Source organism: Oratosquilla oratoria, chromosome 30, assembly GCF_046742065.1.
Source record: "Oratosquilla oratoria isolate Oo_2021 chromosome 30, ASM4674206v1, whole genome shotgun sequence".
In the NCBI taxonomy this organism is placed as follows: Eukaryota; Metazoa; Arthropoda; class Malacostraca; order Stomatopoda; family Squillidae; genus Oratosquilla; species Oratosquilla oratoria.
This window is the reverse complement of record NC_134806.1, coordinates 15574460-15594639: the sequence shown is the minus strand read 5'-3', so window position 1 is coordinate 15594639 and position 20180 is coordinate 15574460. Positions and strand designations below refer to the sequence as shown.

General features: G+C 40.2%; 2 protein-coding genes across 4 annotated transcripts in view; one reads left to right on the top strand and one right to left on the bottom strand.

Annotated features, from left to right (window-relative positions):
• Amun (protein amun) overlaps window positions 1–16505 on the top strand; it is a 31349-nt gene extending 14844 nt beyond the window's left edge. For all 3 annotated transcript variants that reach the window (XM_076212637.1, XM_076212638.1, XM_076212639.1), the window contains exons 3-6: window positions 2714–2882; window positions 6766–6921; window positions 12876–13057; window positions 13528–16505. In XM_076212637.1, coding sequence (XP_076068752.1) covers window positions 2714–2882; window positions 6766–6921; window positions 12876–13057; window positions 13528–13839 — 819 coding nt within the window. In that variant the 3' untranslated portion in view covers window positions 13840–16505. The remainder of the gene's footprint in view (window positions 1–2713; window positions 2883–6765; window positions 6922–12875; window positions 13058–13527) is intronic.
• Window positions 4744–20180, bottom strand: part of LOC143041040 (uncharacterized) — a 59686-nt gene continuing 44249 nt past the window's right edge. The window contains exons 3-4 of the mRNA XM_076212643.1: window positions 10732–10915; window positions 4744–6490 (exon numbers count right to left, since the gene is read on the bottom strand). Coding sequence (XP_076068758.1) covers window positions 6487–6490; window positions 10732–10915 — 188 coding nt within the window. The 3' untranslated portion in view covers window positions 4744–6486. The remainder of the gene's footprint in view (window positions 6491–10731; window positions 10916–20180) is intronic.

The following is a 20180-nucleotide window of genomic DNA, read 5'->3' as shown; positions in this document are numbered from 1 at the left end:
ATGTCAATGTATCATATATCAGACCTGACAGCAAAAGTTAACAAGCAGAATGGTTCACAATAATCTGTAAATCAAACAAATTATTTACAAACCCTGCAGGATGGAGCACTGAGAAGGAGACCAAAATATACTAAAACAACCCCATAGGACACCTACAAACAGAAACCAAAATTCTCCCAACCGAACATCACAGGAAAGTGAAGAACACAATCTATGCCAGATCCCTGCTGGCAAAACAATAAAAATACTACAACCATACCTCAACACACTCAAAACCTGATTCACTTCAAATAGACTCAAAATAGCCCTACCCTAATCTATAGCACACTTCTTACCAATTGGACAGTGGAGCCCAGGTACATGTCATGCCTGTATACCAACAACACTCATACCACACCCACAAAATCCTTGGCATAACATATAACATCCATGTCATTCAAACAACACATCGCAAACATAGGGCCAAAATGTACACCTAGACATAACACACTGAAATCAATTGCAGGAACAACATTTGGACAAAACAAAGAAACTATTACTTTAGTACACAAACAAAATATACTCTCTTTGACAAATTATGCAAGCCATGCATGGGCCCCTAATCTCACTAAGGCACACCACACCCTACAGACCATACAAAACAATGCCCCAAAGACAGTTATAGGCTGCACAAGTACAACACCTACTGACCATTTACACCATGAAATGAAAGTTCTCTTAAGTCGAGGATCACCTTTATACAAGAGGCACACAAACATTTGCTGCAGCCTCCACAAACACAGCACACATACACACACACACACCAAGAAACATCAAAGCAACATCCAAATACCTACAGTATACCACACAAATACTCTCTTCCTACATAACCACCAGATAACAGCCTCCAGGAACATATACATAATCATATCACTTGCTGCTCCATTAACAAGCTGAAAGACAATATATTGCAGCATGCCTGACCTGAATTGTCTTCCTTGAAAGGACAAGTCCACTTGGCCAAACTTGTGTGGCCACCATTCAGCCCTTCTAAGTTACCAGAAGCTAAATGACCATATCACAGATTGCCCAAGATGCAACGCTTACTCCATACATGGTGGACATAATTGTATACAATCGTGCATGCCAACAGCATGATATACACAAAAAGATTTGTGGGAAACCCCATTCCAGCCATGGCATACCTCAGGGAGACGGGATTGCTCAACCAGTCAGTCGAGGGAACGACAACAAGAACCACAACACATTACATCTCACAAGCACCACTAACAAAGAACTGCACAAGCACCATACTACTCAAACATCTACAACAATCTACCACCTAAACCACTCAAAACTTCTACACAGAAATACAAACACACCCAGGTAACTGAACAAACCTTTCAGGATGGACTATCAAATTCAATGCTCCAACAACAACCCCAGACATGAACCACACTAGTATGCCTGCATTTGGGACACCATCCAGCATTAAGACAGCACCACCACAGAATAGACTTGGCCACAGATTCAAACTGCTCTAGATGCAACCACCACTTAGAAGACACAGAACATCTCGTACGACTAGTCTAGCAGCAGAACCACAATGTAACAGCCAAAAATAGGTTTGTCATGATTAGCTAGAATTATGACAATTTTCACACACACACACACACACACACACACACACACACACCTACACCTACCTTGGTATATAGATTGTTGCCAATCAATTATGATTACAGGAATATTATAGGTTTTGTTGTGAAAGATAATTTCATGCATCCAGTGAGAGGTGTATGTGAAGATGGTTTGGTTTGTTGGGACAAATTAGCTCTTTTGGAAAAATTGTCACTGTTTACTACTACATTATTACTTATGAAAAAGACATTAACTTGCATGTAAAGGGGATGGCCAGGTCAGCATATACCCATCCAAAATCATGCCTCCCATCTTAGCACCTCATGGATGAGGGTCTGTCCTTGTCTCCTGCCACACTAGGATCAAGGCAGTGCAGCAGGAAAGGATCACAGCAGGGCCTGACAGCCAGAACTGGTTTATCCATATTGTTTCAAGTATGATGACATCCCCCATTATCAACTTGAAAACTTTACTGATAACACAAGAACATTTCTTGGCTTTGTAATTTCTTCGTCCCTTCAACCACTTTCCATTCATTATCTTTTGCACTGCCTTCCTTGCTTGACAGACATTGTTTTGCATCCAATGCTCCTTTACCCCATCCATCCATCCACTCTTTCTACTTTTATTTGCACACACTTTTTGCTATGCATTCCTTATTTTTTCCCAAATGCCCACTCCACTTCAGCACTCTTTCCACCCATTTTCTCTACCTTGCTTCCACATCTGATTAGTTCCATTCTCATAACATCTACTGTACTTAAACATTTCATCTCAGGGTTTGGAAGTACATACATACATATATCAAGGCTTTTTCCCCCTTACAAGGGAGGTTGCCAAAAAGGGAAAGGCATAAAAGCATTTCCACCCATTCCATCCCTGAATACACTGCACACCCCTCCACCCTCCCTCTTATCTGAGCACCCCCTGGAAGTAGACATAGGTTATTACTGTGTAAAAGGAATTATGTTCTTAAAGCCAATGCTGTGTATTAATTTTTCTTTCATTCTCCATAGCCATAGGTTATTACTGTGTAAAAGGAATTATGTTCTTAAAGCCAATGCCCTGTATTAATTTTTCTTTCCCTCTCCAGCGGGGTAAATTTTCACCGCGCTTAAAGGACCTGATACAAATGAACACACCTCGCCTATGTATGAGTGAGACGAGAAAAGCATTCCGTGCTCTAACCAAGAAAGATGACTTGGGTTCAGCCATTCAAGCTCTCTGCAACTTGAAAGGAGTTGGACCAGCAATGGCTTCAGGTTGGTTATAAGTTTTTATTATTTGTATATATATATATATCTCACAGTCACTCCAATTCTTGTGTATTTATTCTCCATGATCTTTTTTAACTCTTCTTTTAACTAAGCTTGTATGGAATATTGAGTATAAATTATGCAGACAGTATGTTAGGGACTTCTATGGCATCCAAATGGATCAGAATTATAGCAGTTATTTATATACCACGGGCTTCTTCCTCTTCAGAAGGGAGGAGCCAGTCAAGGTATGTACCCACCCTCACTCATTCCACCCCCATCCACCAATATGTATATACATACATATACCAAGGGCTTTTTCCTCTTACAAGAGAGGTAGCCAAAGTCAAAAGGTATAGTTCCAATCCCACCCATTTCATCCCCAGCCACCACTCGCATTCACCACCCCTCCATCCCTCCCTCCCTCTCTCTTTTCATGGCTCCTCCTGGATAATGGGTCATCCCTGCATCTCACCCATTACCCTGGGTCAGAAGTAATGCAGCAAGACAGCACATCCATAGGAAGGCCGCTTCATATAATCAGCAACTCCCCCTCTCTGTCCCTTAGTTCAGAAAAAGAGAAGATGGAGAAATCCCTTCAGGCTGCGTCAAAATATAATTCACACCTAACTACTTGCAAACCCCCCACCCACTCCCTTCCATGCATCACAGCATCACTCATATACAATCATTCTCCACTCAACTCGCTCCTATCTTGTGTCATCTCCCTCTCTGTACGTATGAAAGGGGCAGTTGGCAACAATTCTATTGAAATAAACACCACAAGCGAGGACAGAGCCTTTATTAGTACGACGTTTCACTTGTTACTGCTTTTTCAAGTATGTAGTCGTAATACACATTACTGAGATTAAATGAGAAGAACTGGGAGGGAGGGAGGGAGGAATAGGGGTGGGGGTCACTAAATACTAGGAAAGAGAAGGTGGACCAAATGTCTGGGAACAGGAAAGGTTAAGGATAAGATGGAACAATTGGCTGGGTGAAGAACATTAGCTCACAACCAAGGAATGACAGGGAGAAGAAAATAAGAAAGGGGCAGTTGGAAGGCAACTAGGTATGGCTTAAAATTTTGTGGGCAATGGATATTAAAGGAATTAGGTAGGGTGAGATTAAACATGCCCCAGTTTTGTTAAATTGTGTTGGTTCCGTGTATGATGGCTGCTTCCAAACATTTTCTCTGGATCTTGTTGGGTTCGTGGACTAGAAGTTCTGCATTTTCCCAGTCAATTAAGTGGTTACTACTGTTCCTGTCCGCCATGATGTCACCGCCAATTCTTGCATCTCTTCATCCCACTATGTGCTGCCTGTCATTGCATTCCCCTCCATCTTCCTGGAACTGTAACCATTCTTATCCAGTTTCCCCTGTATGGCTTACCACCTCCCACTTTTCCCACTATCTGGTATTCTTTTTAATATATACATATGTATTTAATTTGTTTACTATCTTCATTTCTCAACCTCACTTTTCCTCTTCCACTTTTCCTTAACTCTCAATTATCCAACTGCCAAACAGTTATCTGAGAATTCCCTATTTCACTGATCCACCACTGACTCAAACTTTTCCCTCCCCTTCAACTAGTTTCATTCAATGCTTACTTCTTCCTCTTCTACCTTCTCACAAACAAACAACCCCTCAGTCTCATCCTTTTTACTCTCATTTGTGTGAAAATCATGTACATTAAATGACTCCGTTACTAGAGTTCTGGTTGGAGTCATCCTCCCAGACCCTCTTGTACTTTTTATAGGAGGAACAGTTTGTGGAGGATCCTTGGCCCCCTCGCTCTGTCCCATTTAGTCACCTTTTACAGCAGAATTCTTTTCCACCCAGCAGAGGGGGAAAAGGTAAGAATGTCGTTGGGCTTTTATGGATCTGAAGAAGGCATATGGCAGTCAACAGGAAGGCATTGTGGGATGTGATGCAGATGTATGGGATAAGGGGAAGACTGTTTGGACAGCCAAAAGTTTTTATATGAGTATTAGAGAGAGGGTATGGGATGTAGGACGGATGCAAATGGAAGTGAATGTGGTAAGGGAAAGATGGGTAGAAATCAGGGTATTGTTGAATGCAAAGGAGGACAGGGAAGTTTTGAATGTGGCAGTGGGAGATGCTATAAAAATTATGGGAGAGGAGAATGGTAGGGTTATGGAAAATGAGAAAGAGCATTAACCACTTTGGTACAATGATGCCTACGTAGGTGCCATGAGGCGCAAGTGGGTACATGAGTTACCCCAGGATTCTGTGAACTGGTTTGATCACATTTTCTGTGTTTATTATTACATACATATACCAAAGCTTTTTTCCCCCTTACAAGGGAAGTACCCAAAAAGAAAAAGGCATAAAATTATTCCATCCCTGTTTATTATTACTCAAAATAAAAGAGAACGAGTAATATAGCAGTGACTAGATTTTATAATGCGAGTAGTGTGATGAATTGTACATATGGCAGTGGATGCTGTGCGCGAGAATTTGACTCGTACTGAAGTGGTTAAGAGCTAAAAACTGATAAGGCACTTAGGGTAATTAGTCGTCATTTGGAATTTCTTAATGAAGAGAAGAGTTTCATTGGAATGGCTGGTGAGATTGTATAATGTGTACCACTGGACAGGAGTGTATGTTTAGTAGTATACAAGTGAAAAGGGGACAATAGTAGTAGTGTTTTGGTACAGTGTATGAGAGGGTGGTAATTGAAATCATAAGGAAAAAGACAGGTAGTAATTGGGGAAGAGCACTGGATTTAGGAAATGAATAGGGTGTGTAGGTCAACTTTTTTGGCAAAATTTAAGGATGCCTTTTAGGCTTTCATTGATTTGGTGTAACATCACAAACTCCCCCCTATCAGGAGGGTAGGATTGTGCCCTTTACAGTGGACTTTGTAGCGTGGAATTAATGAACCATGCCCTTAATTCAACTCACCCTGAGCAGAATTCGATTCTTCATCGTTTTGACATCTGCCACAACTAATGATGCCCTAACCCACACAGCCAGCGAGCATCCTTTAGGCTCTCATGGATTTGGAAAAGGCATGTCAGGGGTTGACAATTGTTATGGAATGTGTTGTGGATGTATGGGTAGGGGGAACTTTCCTGAGGGCATTTGGAAGTTCTTATACAAGTACCATTACTTATGTATGGTTTAAGAATAGAGAGTTCCTCCATGGTTTGTTCAACATGTATATGGATGGGGTGGTGAGGAAAGAACACAAGTTGTTTGCAGACAATGTGTTTTTGGTTTAGTCCGAGGATAGATTGAAGTGGTAGTATCATTTGGTGGGATGTGGTATGTGAGAGGAGAAAGCAGGAAGTGAATGTGGGCATCTTACTTTCTGTTGTCTCTTGTTGTAGCATATGTTTTTGTCAGTGATTTTTCCTTCTCAGGGAGTAATGACTACCTGCATGTAGTGGTCTTGTAAAGACAGCCAAGCTGCCCATTTTCAAAGCCTGCATACCCCTCATGCATCAGGAGGTGCATCCCTAAGGGGCTGACACTTGTCTTTCGATTATGCCTTAGATACATCTTATCAACTTCAAACGTACCTACACTTTTCACATGGTGAGCTGACAGCCAGCAACTGCTCTCCTCTCCTGACTGCTTTCAGCTGGTGAAGTAGAAATGGTCCCACAATAGTCCAATATTTCTTCCCAATGAAAGATCTATGGGGAATTCTGAGGACTGTTGCCAGCCACTGTGGGGATGCAGGTTTTCCATTTAATGAAACTTGGGGCAAAATATGATAATTATTTCTTTATAAATGGACCTCAGCATGTTGAAGTTCTTTGGTGCTGAGGGTCTGTTCAAGTGAAATTCGTTAGGTAGTCATAAGGAAAGTAATTTAATTATGGTTTGAAAACTTGCTTATTTTTTGTATTTCAGTTATCCTGACTGCTGGCATGCCTGAGGCTTGTGGGTTTATGGCAGATGAATGCTTGATGGCCATTCCTGAAATTGAAGGCATTGACTACACTACTAAAGAACTTATCAAAATGGTTGAACAACTTAAAGATGCAGCTAATAGGTTAAATAAAGAAGGTAAGATTTCAAGCAGAATTGATTAAAGATAAGCTGTAAGGTAATACTTGATATTTATTGGGACATAGAATATGTACAAAAAAGTGTTTTGTGCATTCAACATTGGCTTGAATATTAAAACCAAAATATTTTGCAAGTAACCCCCTTCCTCTAATTGTACCTATGGAGCTAGATAGCTATGGCATGTTACAGAAAATCCACCCATTCACTCCTTCCCACTTAATGTGTAGATTGTTTTACCCAGCATTTACAATAATGTGGATCGATTGGGCAATGGGGGCAGTTTGTCTAGCAAGGAATGTAAGATAGGTTACATGGATGAAAGGACAATGGCCCCAGAAACAATGGGTTACCATATGAAGATTTGTTGGTGGTAGAGCAGTGTTACTGAAGCAGTGGGATAGGGTACAGGAATTACCCCCCTTATCCACAAGGTACAAAGTGAATCAATTGTGCTATGCCATATATTTGGAAAAAAAGCACTTTGGTATGTATGTATCAACAAGTGTAAAGGTTGGTTGTAGAGTAGTGTAGGGAAATTCCAGGATGGAGAGATGCAATTTATTCTCTTGTTTCTACAGTCTTCTTTGGAGAGAAAATGGTACAGGCAATTGGGCATATGCTGCTTATATACATATCTAATGGGACGTCTTGGAATGAAGCTCAAGGATTGGTGTATGTGTGTGTGCCCCTGTAATCAATCCAGCTGAGGTGCATCCTAGGCTTACAATCCCGTCTCTATGATTAGTTGTTATTGCTAAATTGATATAAGCTGCTTATAGTTTTCCTTGTAATTTTTTCCATACCAATGTGAAGTATCTCTACATTGTTACAATTGGGTAAGTGGCTGTGGCTCGTAGCGTGTATTACGAACGAGATGTTCTGTGGTGTCGAAAGTTGTTCTTGTGTTCATAGGCTTTTTCAGATTCCTCGTGACATTTCACTGAAGTAAGCTGTGTTGCATCCACCAGAGGAAATTTTGTGTACTACGCTGTCTATTTTCTTTCAATGTTTTGGTTTCTGGATATGATATCCTTTGTCTTCTGCCCTAATGACTTTTATGTTTACCCCAATTCTTGTGAGGAACTTGGATATTGTTTCACTTGTCTTGAGTAAGGTATCACTAAGTAGTCTTTTTCTTGCTTTTTGGTGGCTGTGTTATTCTGCCATGTGTTCAGCTTTATTTTTCAACTTCTGTAGTAGACCCGCTGGATGCCAAAGGCGGCAGAATGTGTCTGTTATGTGCTTACACTCATCTTGTAAACTGGCTACACACTCAAAAGGCTCACAGGAAGAACAATAATTACGCCAGATTTTGTTCATGTTGTGTTGTGACAGGTAATGAATAAAATCTTTTCTGTTGGTTTTCTGTAAACAGAAAATTTTGCAATACCATTAACCTGATGTAGTACCATGTCTAGAAATGGTGATTTTCCATCCACCTCCTATTCCACTGAATTCAATGTCTGTTTACACTATTGAGCATACGGAGTTTTTCTTAATTAGTATTCTCTGGCACAGTAACATGTCGACATAATGATACCAAGAGGGGCCCCCTTCCATGATACGTATGTAATTTTCCACTTGTGTTTCTATGTAAAGGAATGCCATGATGCTGCTGAGGGGAGATCCCATGGCCAAATCTCGGAGTTGTACCTATTTTCAGTTGTTGAAGGTGAAACATTTCAAGTTTACACATAGACTAGTTTGATAAAGTCTGCCTTCTTAACTAGTAAGTCACTGTCATTTTCTTGATCCAGTATTTTCATTACAGCTTCCATTACCCCTTTAATCTCTACATTAATGAAGTGTGCTTTTACATCATAAACATGATTAAAATGGCCATTTAAGTCTAAATCTTCCAATCTATTGATCAAGTCTACAGTTGCGAAGGTGATTGCTGATTGTCCCTATCCCTACAGATAATGATTTCGCAAGTCAATGCAGTGCACTTCCTATTCCCAAAGTAACTGGTATCATTGGGACTCCTGGCTTGTCAGTCATGATGTAAAAATCCCTCTTCACCCATGTAGAGATTAAAAGGGCAATGGAAGCTGTAATGAAAGTACTGGATTAAATAAATGACAGTGACTTACCGATTAAGAAGGCAGATTGTATCAGACTAGTGTCACGTGTAAACTTGAACTGCTTCACCTTCAACGACCGAGAATATGTACAACTTGGAAGTTTGGCCATTGGGATCTCCCCTCAGTGCCATCATTGTATCCCTTTACATAGAAACACTTGAAATGGAAAATTACACATGTATCATGGGAAGGGGAGTCTCTTGGTATCGTTACATATATGACGCGTTAGTGCCAGAGAATACTAATTTAGAAACAAACTTCATATGCTCAACAGTGTAAACAGACACAGTGAACTCATGGTGGAAAAGGAGGTGGAAGGAAAATTACCATTTTTAGACAGTAATACATCGGGCAAATGGTAATGCAAAATTTTCAGTTTATAAAAAAAACAACCAACAAAGATTTTATTACCTGTCATGACATGAACAAAATCTGGTGTAGTTTGTGTTTTCTGAGTCAATGTATTATTTTGGTCATTCTTCTTTGTACTGATTCTAGTGAATTGATGTCCACTCTGTAGGACGGAGACCAAGAGTTTGATAATTACCTCTGCGCTTCTATTCATTACCATCCTAGCAATGAAGCCTAATGCTTTGTTAGCTTTATTCCTGGTGCTAATGCATTGTTTCCTGGTTTAAGGTCTGGACTCGCTAGAACTACCAAGTCTCTCTCGCATTCAGTTTTCTCTAAAAGCGTGTTATCTAAGCTGTATCTATTTTCGGGGTTGTGTAGCCCTACGTTTAACATGCTACACTTTAGAGATATTGAAGTTCGTTTGCCATTTCAATGACCATGTGAACAATTTGTTAAGATCATTCTTCAGAATCTCTGTGCTGTCTCCTGACCTAATTAGGCATCCTATTTTAGTGTTATCCACAAACTTACTAACATCACTATTCCATCGTCTAAGCCGTTTATGTACATAATGAACAACAAGAGACCCAAAACCGAGCCCTGGGGAACTCCACTTGTAACATTGCCCCACCTAGATTTTACTCTGTTCATGGTGACCCGCTGTTTTCTGTTACTAATCCAAGCTCTAAATCCATTCTAACACTTTTCCTCCTATGCCATGGGCTTTGATTTTATTTAGTAGTCTCTGATGAAGACAACATAGCATACTGAATTCGCTGGGGAATTGGAAAAAGAATCTATGTACACAAGAATGACATGCAACACCACAGAACCTCTAACCTGTTGTAATACATGCTGTGAACACTGCCATTTACCCAATTGGAACATTGTAGAGGTACTTCACATTGGTATGGTAAAAAATGACAAGGAAAACTATAGAAGCAGTTTACATCAATTTAGCAGTAACAAGTAATTAGAGAAGGGTAGCCAAGCATATGCCTCGGCTAGATTGGTTATCACAGGGGCACATACAGACCAAGCAGCAAGCTCCATTCCAAGAATACCTGCTAGCCATGTATATAAGCAGCATTTGCTCAATTGCCTGTACCATTTCCTTTCTGAAGGGGACTGTTGAAATGTTAGAGAATTAAAGTACATCTGCTACACCACTGTCTCCAACCATGTATTTTGGCAGCAGTCTTTCTCTAATGCAACTGAAATATTAGCGTTTGTGATATTTTTCTTAACCTTAATTCTTTTACTGGGAAAGATCAATATAATACTAATAAATGACTAAATGTGTGGCACTACATGGGACATTAATGGGCAAGATGATGGGCATCAACATCCCAGTCCAGAATTATGGTACCTTTGGCCAGATGTTCTCTCATCAAGGGGATTCCATGGTCGTTTAAGTAACGATTCTTGATAGGTCCTGCTTGTAGGTGGCAAGTAAGGTGTCTGGTGAGGCAAGTGGTCATCATTCCTACATATGCAGTACGAATTCCAAAGCCCTTGTGTTGACATATCTGCATATAGATGACATTCCTCCTCTGGAGGGGTCAGGGGGAGGAAGGGAGTTCTTTCTTAATAAACTGTTGAAAGACTTCTTGGACTGGTAAAATATAATAAGATTAAGATATTTATCTTCGGGTATTGGTTTTACATTACATACATACATATACCAAGGCTTTTTCCCCCTTACAAGGGAGGTAGCCAAAAAGGAAAAGGCATGAAATCATTTCCACCCATTGCATCCCTGAATATATACACTCCACACCCCTCCACCCTTCCTCCTATCTGAGCACCTCCCGGATGACGGGAGGGTTTTACATTACAACAGATTATATTCTTTATGACTGTCAAGTGGCTTTTGTCCAAGGTACCAGTGGTCAATTTCATCCTTGATCTCTCAACATTGTTATTAAGGAAACCATTGTTTATAAGAACTTGGGAGGTCTGTTCAAGTTGATGGTGAACAACGTCTAGTGTGAGCACCCTCCTGACACGCATTAATTGTGGACCTTTGTATCTTCTGGGGCACTATGTCCATGTAGACACTAATTTTGTATCCAGTCATTGGGAGACTTCTACATCTAGAAAGGGAAGGGACCCGTTGATGCTATTTTTGTGGTGAAAATTAGGCTTGAGTTTGGCGGAGGTCTTCTAGATCATCAGCATTATTGAACCTGATGAACATGTCATCTAGATATATACAGTATATACTGGATTTCTTCTCAGATAGGACCTTTTCTTCTAATTTCCCTTGAAAAAATTTGGTGAAAAGGAATTCATATAGAGGGATTCAGTATCCAACAAGGCGACTTTGCTCTCCTTAGGGGGCTGGGGTTCCTTTCAGGATTTCTAAGAATACCTTAGGGGAGGAAGGGGGGGGTGTAGGGCATTAGGATTTCATTTAATTGTTTGGTCATCTGGTATGTCGGGTTGGGGATCTGACTGATGATGAGTTGTAGGGGGTTACCTGCCATGTGTATCTACTATATATATATATATATATATAGACATATATATATATATAGACATCGGTATTCCTTGAGTAAGGATGAGAAATACCTTGGAAGAACTGGAGGTCTTCAGAAAGATCCTTAATTAATGCCGAAATTTCAGTCACAATGAGTCTAAGAATGGAACATATCTTGGGAATTTTAAGGTATATTTAATGGATTCCCACCTCCCCAAAGAAAAATAACCTCTTATCCATTCCACATAGATGAGATGGCAAAAAAAAAAAAAAAAATATATATATATATATATATATATATATATATATATATATTATATATATATATATATATATATATATATATATATATATTCGTTACACTGATAAGACCTAAACTAGAATATGCTGCAACACTGGGCACCTAGCACAAAGAACATCAGAAAATTAGAAAGAATCCACAAATGGCACCTACACTGTCAGATTTGACATACGAACAAAGATTGGAGAAATTACATCTGTCAACACTGGAACAGAGAAGAGAAAGGTGATTTGTTGACCATTTATAGAATTATGAAAGGGTTGGAATTTCTCGATAGGGACGACTTATTAAAGTGGGACAAAAGAGAAACAAGAAGACAAAAAGAAACTAAAGAAAGACAGCTAAAGAAGAGACCTGGAGAGAAAAAAAAAAAAAAGCTTCACACATAGTGATTGATGTCTGGAACAAACTAATCAGAGAAATGGTGAATGCCAGAACTATACAAGTTTTTAAGAATAAACTGGGTGTGGAGAGATGGAAACTGGTCACTACGAGCATGGTTCTCATCCTGTAAAATATAACTAGATAAATACTATAACTGCATCCAACATTGTTATACATGACAGCCCAGGTGCCTTACCAGCTTTTATTCTTTTAATTGAATACCATTTGCCTCGTAAAAAAAAATATATATATTTTCCTGAAATTGAACATCAGTGTACAATTTTTTTTTTTTTTTTTTTGTTAATTTCAATTTAAGAAAATGGTTAAACAATTTGCTCTTTTTCAGGTAGTGGTAGTTGGAACCCACACAAAGTTGAAAAGGCATTGTGGGCACACTTTGTTCTGTCAGAACTAAAGAAAGAGCTCCTGGATGATATGCCTGGCAACAACAGCACAACAGCCACAAATGCCAGCAGCACCACAGAAAACGGCGATTCTCAGACAGGAGCCAATGAATCTGGAAAGAATGTAAGTGGAAGATAGGTGGAACTACAGGAGTATGGTACCTTCCTGTACATTGGCAAGGCAGCTTCAAGGGACTTTCTTCCTTGTGCTCCTCGTGAAATAGAGCTCAAAATCACACTGAACCAGTACTGCCCCCCTTCCCCCTCCCTACAGCCACACTTGTGTACAAAGCAGGGAAGGCTTGACCAATCCAGAAATGGATTTGGTTCTTGCTTTTAACAGGCTTGCTAAATTAATTGTCATGACTTGAGGCTTAGCATAAGATGTGGGAAGTAAGGTTTACACTTCTCCTGGATTTATATATTCCCCCCCTCCCAATAAAAGTTTTTTTTTTGTCATATTATGTTACCTTAGTTGATTTTCTTCTGTTCTAATTTGTTTATTTATTTTTTGTCCTAATTCTTCCCGAGTGAGGGCCATTTTCAGGTAATTAGATTGTTTTAGTTGAGATTGCTATTGGTGACTTTTTACAGGGTGCCCCAGTTCCAGAAGAGAGCAATGACTCTGTTGACTCAACAGTAGCCAACAAGGAAAACCTCTCGACCAACACCAATGGCACATCTGATGGCGAGGAGAATAGTAGGGCCAGTGCTCTAAGCCAAGAGGACACAAACGACTCGGTACCTGTGAATGAAGAGACCAATGACTCCTTGGCAATGAATGAAGAAACTAACGATTCTGTGGCAGTGAATGAAGAATCAAATCTATCTGTTGTAGGATCTGGAGAAGAGAGTCAGGATAACACAGATGAACCAGCACAGAAGAAGTTTAAAGTGGATCAATAGTTTTCAGTGGCCTTGGCCTCCTGATGCTGAGGAAGAGGACAGTCAATACAGCAATGTAACACTGTTGTGACCTTGGCAGGGAGACTGCCCTTGCTCCAACACCTACCACAGCAGCTGCAACGACGAGCTCTTAAAACTCATCTTACTTGTTAACATTCCATGGAAATCTGAAGTGATGATGCATTTAAGTTGCAAAGTCGTAGCAGAGCTCAAGTAGCCTTGTGCCTCGTGGCCCACTGGAACCTCCCACATCATTTTGATTATTCCAGTAATGTGCAAGACTATTTAAGTTTGATAGGTTTCAGGATAAGAGACTAAGGATGATGCAAATTGTATTCTCCTAGTTGAATTTTTTTTTCTTAAATTTTTGTTATTTTAGTGTATTATACTAGGGTTTTTACAAAATTGGAACCAGACAAAACAAGGATCAGAGACATGCCAACAATCCTTAGGTTCTTTGTCTCAACCCTCCAAAAATATTAAAAAAAAATTGTGAAAAAAAAAAAATCCCTTTGTTCTTCCTCTGCCCTTCTCCAGTCCTGTCAATTCTCCGATCTCTCATAGCTCCTTACTTGTGGAGACGTGTATTTACCAAAGGTTAGACAGTGCTACTCAATGTGGCCACTGTGGCATGACCACTGCCCGGGAGGGATGATGTGTCAGTCCATGCGTTCTCACAAGGTACCCAAGAATTGCAGTGACATTCTTGGCTAACAGTAACAAGAGAAGTGACAAGTGAATTATTTCATCATTATTCACTTTTTTTTTCACCTTTTTTTATGTTTTATTACTTTATTACAAATTTTATTTATTTGTTTTTTTTCTTTTACATCATCATAGTGTTACAACAGTGTTACATATGTGAATGGAATATTTTTGAAAGATGTGAAGTTGCATCCAATGGCAACATACCAGGAACCTTCTTTGTCCTGACGAGAGTAGAGAATTAACAGAGAACTGCCATAATCCACAACAGTTGGGATGTTGATGGTGAGTGAAGAATGTGGTGTGCTGTGGTTACCTGTGGTCCAGGTGGAAATATGGACACTTGTGTGTTTCATATGCCATACATTCTGGGCCAGAGTAATGATTATTTGGTGGTTGAAGCACGTATACTATAGAATTTTAGGTGATAGTTTCCAGCAGCAGAACTTGCCCACCCAAAACATTCCTTCCATCTTTGTCAGGTGCAAGAAATAGAAATGGCATGGTCGCCGGTGGTGAGGTTTCACAACAGTTGTGTCACCACAGTTGGGTACGGCAATTTCAACCCACAGTCCTCTCTGGAGCAGTGTGGGAGAAGTTGACTGGAAATCACGGTGTACAAGTTTTCATTGCTTGCATCTGGCTGGCATATGGAGGGGAAAGCACAAGGGATGACAACATAAATAGCAACGGGCTAAGAACTAAAGTCAATACAAGGTTGATCGACAGGCTCGTTCTTGTGCTTGCCTGTTACAGGGTCCTTTGTGTGGAAGAAGGATGCGGTTAGCTCAACATGGAGTATCTCGGTCCACCATTGGTCAGGTTTCTAAGCTTCACACAAATGTCAGGTTTGGATATGGAGTGAAGTCAAGTCCAGGTCCAAGAGCCAAAACACTTGAATGTATAGTCTTGGCCATTTACATTGTTAAACATTTGATTTCTCTCCTGTGGAGGGTTTGCTCCTTGTAGGCCACAATAGTATTAAGTATGTTTTGCAAAATTTTTACATATCTGCAGAACAGTTTTAATACCAAAAAGCAAAAAAAATATTGCATCAAGGAAAGTGGAGCTCTTCCCTTAGAAAGTTGTTAAAGGTGGCAAACTCCAAACCTGGTATTGATAATATTGGTAGCTTCTTTGTGCACCTTGAATACTGATTTGACTAAATAAATGAATTGATTTAGAGCTTGTATTCAAAGTGCCCTCACCACTTGCACTCGCAGGACCCTTGGGGTCGTGATGCAACTTGAAACTGCATCTAAGAAAAGGCCGGGGCGTTGCGGAAGGGCCTCAGCAGACATACAAAGTGGATCGGCCTCCCAATTGTATCACTTCATGGTCCACCTCACCCATTAGATCCCTTGGATTAAGTTCTTCCTTTGCAAGGTTACCATGGTTAGCTGACCCATGCCAGCTGCAGCTTTGTGCACTTTGGTTGTTACTTCATACAATCTTGCAGAAAGCTGCAAGTGTTATTGAGCATTAGGTAATTAATTAATTGAATCTTGTTTGTATTTTAAAGGAAGTAAGTTAATATATTTTGGCAAGGGTTCTCCAATGTTTCATTATTATTTATTTTTTACACCCCTCCTCTTTTTTTTTTTTTTTTTCCAATACCTCCACAATTTGCTGTAGTGATTCACAGCTTATCACCATACCCATTTTATTATTTATTATCTTTATTTTACTTTTATCTTGTTTAGCCCCCTCAGCCACCACCATGTTCACTGCAACCACCACATATGTACAATTCCGAGACTAAAGGCTTATTTTTCTATTATGAAAGGGAACGTAAGACAGCTGTTGTGAAGCGTGCAACCAGTCCCACCCCTCTTCTTCTCTCACAATCCTTATTATATTGTTATTACCAGTAGTCCCTAGTGGCATCCCAAATATTACTATGAACTTATTTAATTCCCTCGTAGCATGTGCGCACCCACTTACACACCAGTTCCATCTTGTACAGCAGGGTTGACAGGATACAAGACGACAAGCAAACAAACTCATGTCAAAACTTGGACAATATTTCAAATGCAAATTAGCAGTGGACTAAATGATCAGTAAGCGTCCTGAATCTTACAGACACATGGCCTTATGTAGTGGAAATTTTGGTGTTTTAGTATATTCTATTTCAGTTTTAATGTGATAGAAATAGTTCAATAAAGGATTCACACCAGGGAATAACCACTTTATTTGCCCTTTCCTCCAAATGAGTGCCTTGTATTCCGTGCCAGGGGATCAAGGTGTGTGTGCATGTGTATGTGTTGTGTTCATGGATGTCTGAAGTGGATGCAGGGTAGTGTTCTGATGTGATTAGATGTACACCCAGATCAAAGGCTCTTCACTGTCCTCTTTCTCATAACTATTCAAGTCTCCTACCAGTTGTACAGCAAGAGTATGAAAATGTAACGACTAAGCAACCACCAACTGGTCATGCATGTGGTGGGGAGGAGTGTTGGATAAAAGGGCCTTTTTTTTTTCTATGCACAAGCAAAACACCAATCAAAAATGTTATAACCCTGCACTGAAATTAATGCCAGTGGTAGAAATTAATCAGTGTTCAAGATGTTGCTGGAATGTGAAAAGAACTTAGATCTTTGATGGGCAAGTATCTACCAAATGCCAAACTTGCAGTGGTGGGCCCACAGCAGTACTTCTTTCGCAAAGTGCACCATTGTGCTGAAATCACAAAACCATATACTGATATATTTAGTGTAAAGTTCGGGCTGTAAAGAATACACATTTCCATTTCTCCCCCTCTTTTAATCTTAATTTCCCAATTTTTTATTTCATTTTTTTTTCCAAACCCAGCAATTCTCATATGGACCTTTCAAACATGAATATAAGACACCAAAATTAAACTGTAGAGGCTCTATTTTGTTGTACACCAAGTCTTGTATAAAAGCTATTATTGGCTACAGAAATTGTTGATAGACCTTTCACTTCATACATTGTTCAGAGCTCCTATTGCTAATAATGTCATGGTCTTCAGGTTGACAATTTATTATTTTATTTTTTTCTATCATGTAATTATTAACTTGTGGCTTTTATATATTCAATTGGGTCTGTATTTGTGGCATGCTGAAGTGTCAAGATGTGGAAAAACGATTTAATGATGAATATCTTGCACCATAAATTTTTTATGGGAGTGTAAGATTGTAATGGCCAACTTTTAAGTGTCAGTGGGCTAGTTTCAGACCTAAACTGGTATTTACAAATGTACACATAACTGCATTGATTAATGTGTAGACAAGTATTTTTGTACAAATGTATACTTTATATATTTATGTTGGGATAAAGTATATTTGTACATATTCATACATTATATATTCATTGTGTGTACATACATTTCCAAGTACCAGTTTATGTAAGAAAATGGCTGGCAAACATAGTGAAGTTAGCTATTCTAATGTTAGATATTTATGTGTAATATCTTCTTTGTCTGGATTAGATATCTTGTCCATCGTTTACTCTTCGGGCTCTCTATGCCTCAGCCTGAATGATCTCATGATGGGTCAGCATAAAGGAAATCTAAAAGAAGTTGAGCTTTCATTTAACAAAGAAGAAAAATAAAATTGTATATTGAAATGAGAATTTGTTTAGTATCCTCTTGGTTGTCGTGTGCATGACTAGAACTGTGCTAGGTGGAAAGGTATAGTTGGTCAGTAGCCCCAAAAGGCTGTGCTTGATAGGTGACAGTAACAGGAATGAACCAAGTTATGCTAATGTTTGTGTGTTTGCTATGTCATGTCTGAGGGATTGAATGTTGTGGTGGTGGTGGTTCTTCCTTGGTGTCTTGTACCTTGGGGTTCCACTCCAGGTTCTACTCCCACCAAAGTCACCTTAAATCAGTTGATTCCATGCGATACTGTAGGACATGCTTTATATAGAGACATATATCCTAGGCTTCAGGAAGACGTGGTAGGGTGGCCAGTTCCTTCATGGCCCATCTTGAGTTCCCAGCGGATGCCGGAAGTCTTTCACAGCCAAGTTGACTGGTAGGGGCAGGCTGGTTTCAACCCTGGATCTTTGCAGTGCATGGCCAGCATTCTACCACCAAACTACATCACCCACTTACCCCAACCTTCATGGATGGGGTTGGTACTAAGTGTTGCTAATGCCAAGTGTGAAGCAGTGACTGAGACTTATGTTCAGTTACTGTCAAAACCTCAACCATCTATCACTAAATATTGTTTCCATCAATAAACTAGTACTCCAACAATGGGGCAGATGGTATTCTTTGGAAGCTGGGGGGGGGGGTCTTGCCCACGTGTCCTGTGCAAGTCTTAACCATTTAGCAATTTTGCAGTTCATCTCAAGTCCCACCCTACCAGGGAGAGGGTAGCAAAACCTTGAAGCTGGCTGGGGACGGAACCTTTGAAGAAACCATCTGCCATCTTACCACTTAGCAGTGCTCCCAAGGTTCAACTCGCACAAGGAATTGATGCAAAGTGTTATGCAGCAACCTAAACCAACAGGGCAGTGGACAGGATGCAGGGATGATCCGTCATCCAGGAGGTGCTAAGATAGGAAGGAGGGTGGAGGGGAGTGGAATATATGGGAAATGAAATGGGTGGGAGTGTTTTCTATGCCTTTTTCTTTTTGGCTACCCCCCGTGTAAGGGGTAAAAAGCCTTTGGTATATGTATGTAAACCAACAGTATTCATTTAATGTCAAAACTTTCATCCAATCACCTAACAATAAATTCGTGTGTCCCATTATCAACCAAATACTTTGGTAATGGTGCATGACAATGTGGAGACATGGTAATCCCTAGAAGCCCCTAGTAACAACCCACATGGCAGGTAGCTGCTTTTTCCTTTGCAATTGCAAAAGCAACAGCCCCCAGGCAACATACACTGTATGATATAACACTACATCCAACTGCAGCATTCCTTGTAATGAATCTCCTCAACTGAATATGAGTGGAAAGCACATTCCTAACCAATTGGAAAAAAGCTATCATTCTCCCTTTCCTCAAATCAAGAAATGAGTTCAGTTTAATCTCCCTTACAATTTTTCTCCATTAACCCAAAGGGGGGTGGGGGATAAATATACCAAGGGCTCCTTCCCACTTACAAGGGAAGTAGCCAAAGGCAAATGTATAAATCCACTCCCACCCATTTCTTCCCCAAATACCCCACTCCCATTCACCACCCCTCTCCTTTTTTGGCTCCTCCTGGATGACAGGTCATCCCTGCATCTTGTCCACTGCCCTGGGTCAGAAGCAATGCAGTAAAACAGCACATCCTCACCAAGGCTGTTTCACTTAATTGGCACCCCCCACCCTTCTCCATCCCCCTCACACACAAAAAGAGACTGGGAGAAATCCCTCTAGGCTGCACCAAAATATCATTCACACATACTCCTTCAACCCCCCATCCCCACCCACTCCCTTCCATGCATCACAGCATCACCCATACACAACCAGTCTCCACTCACCCCTATCTTGTCATCTCCCTTTCTCAACAGATATTCCCCTCTTTCCCAATGCCCCTTTTACCCCATCCATCCATCTCATCCTTAGTCGCCGCCTCATGTTCATTCCATTCTTTCCACTTGTCCAAACCATCCCAATACTCTTTTATCAACCCTATCTCCCAATTCCCTTTCCAACCCTGCTCTCCTCCTCACCT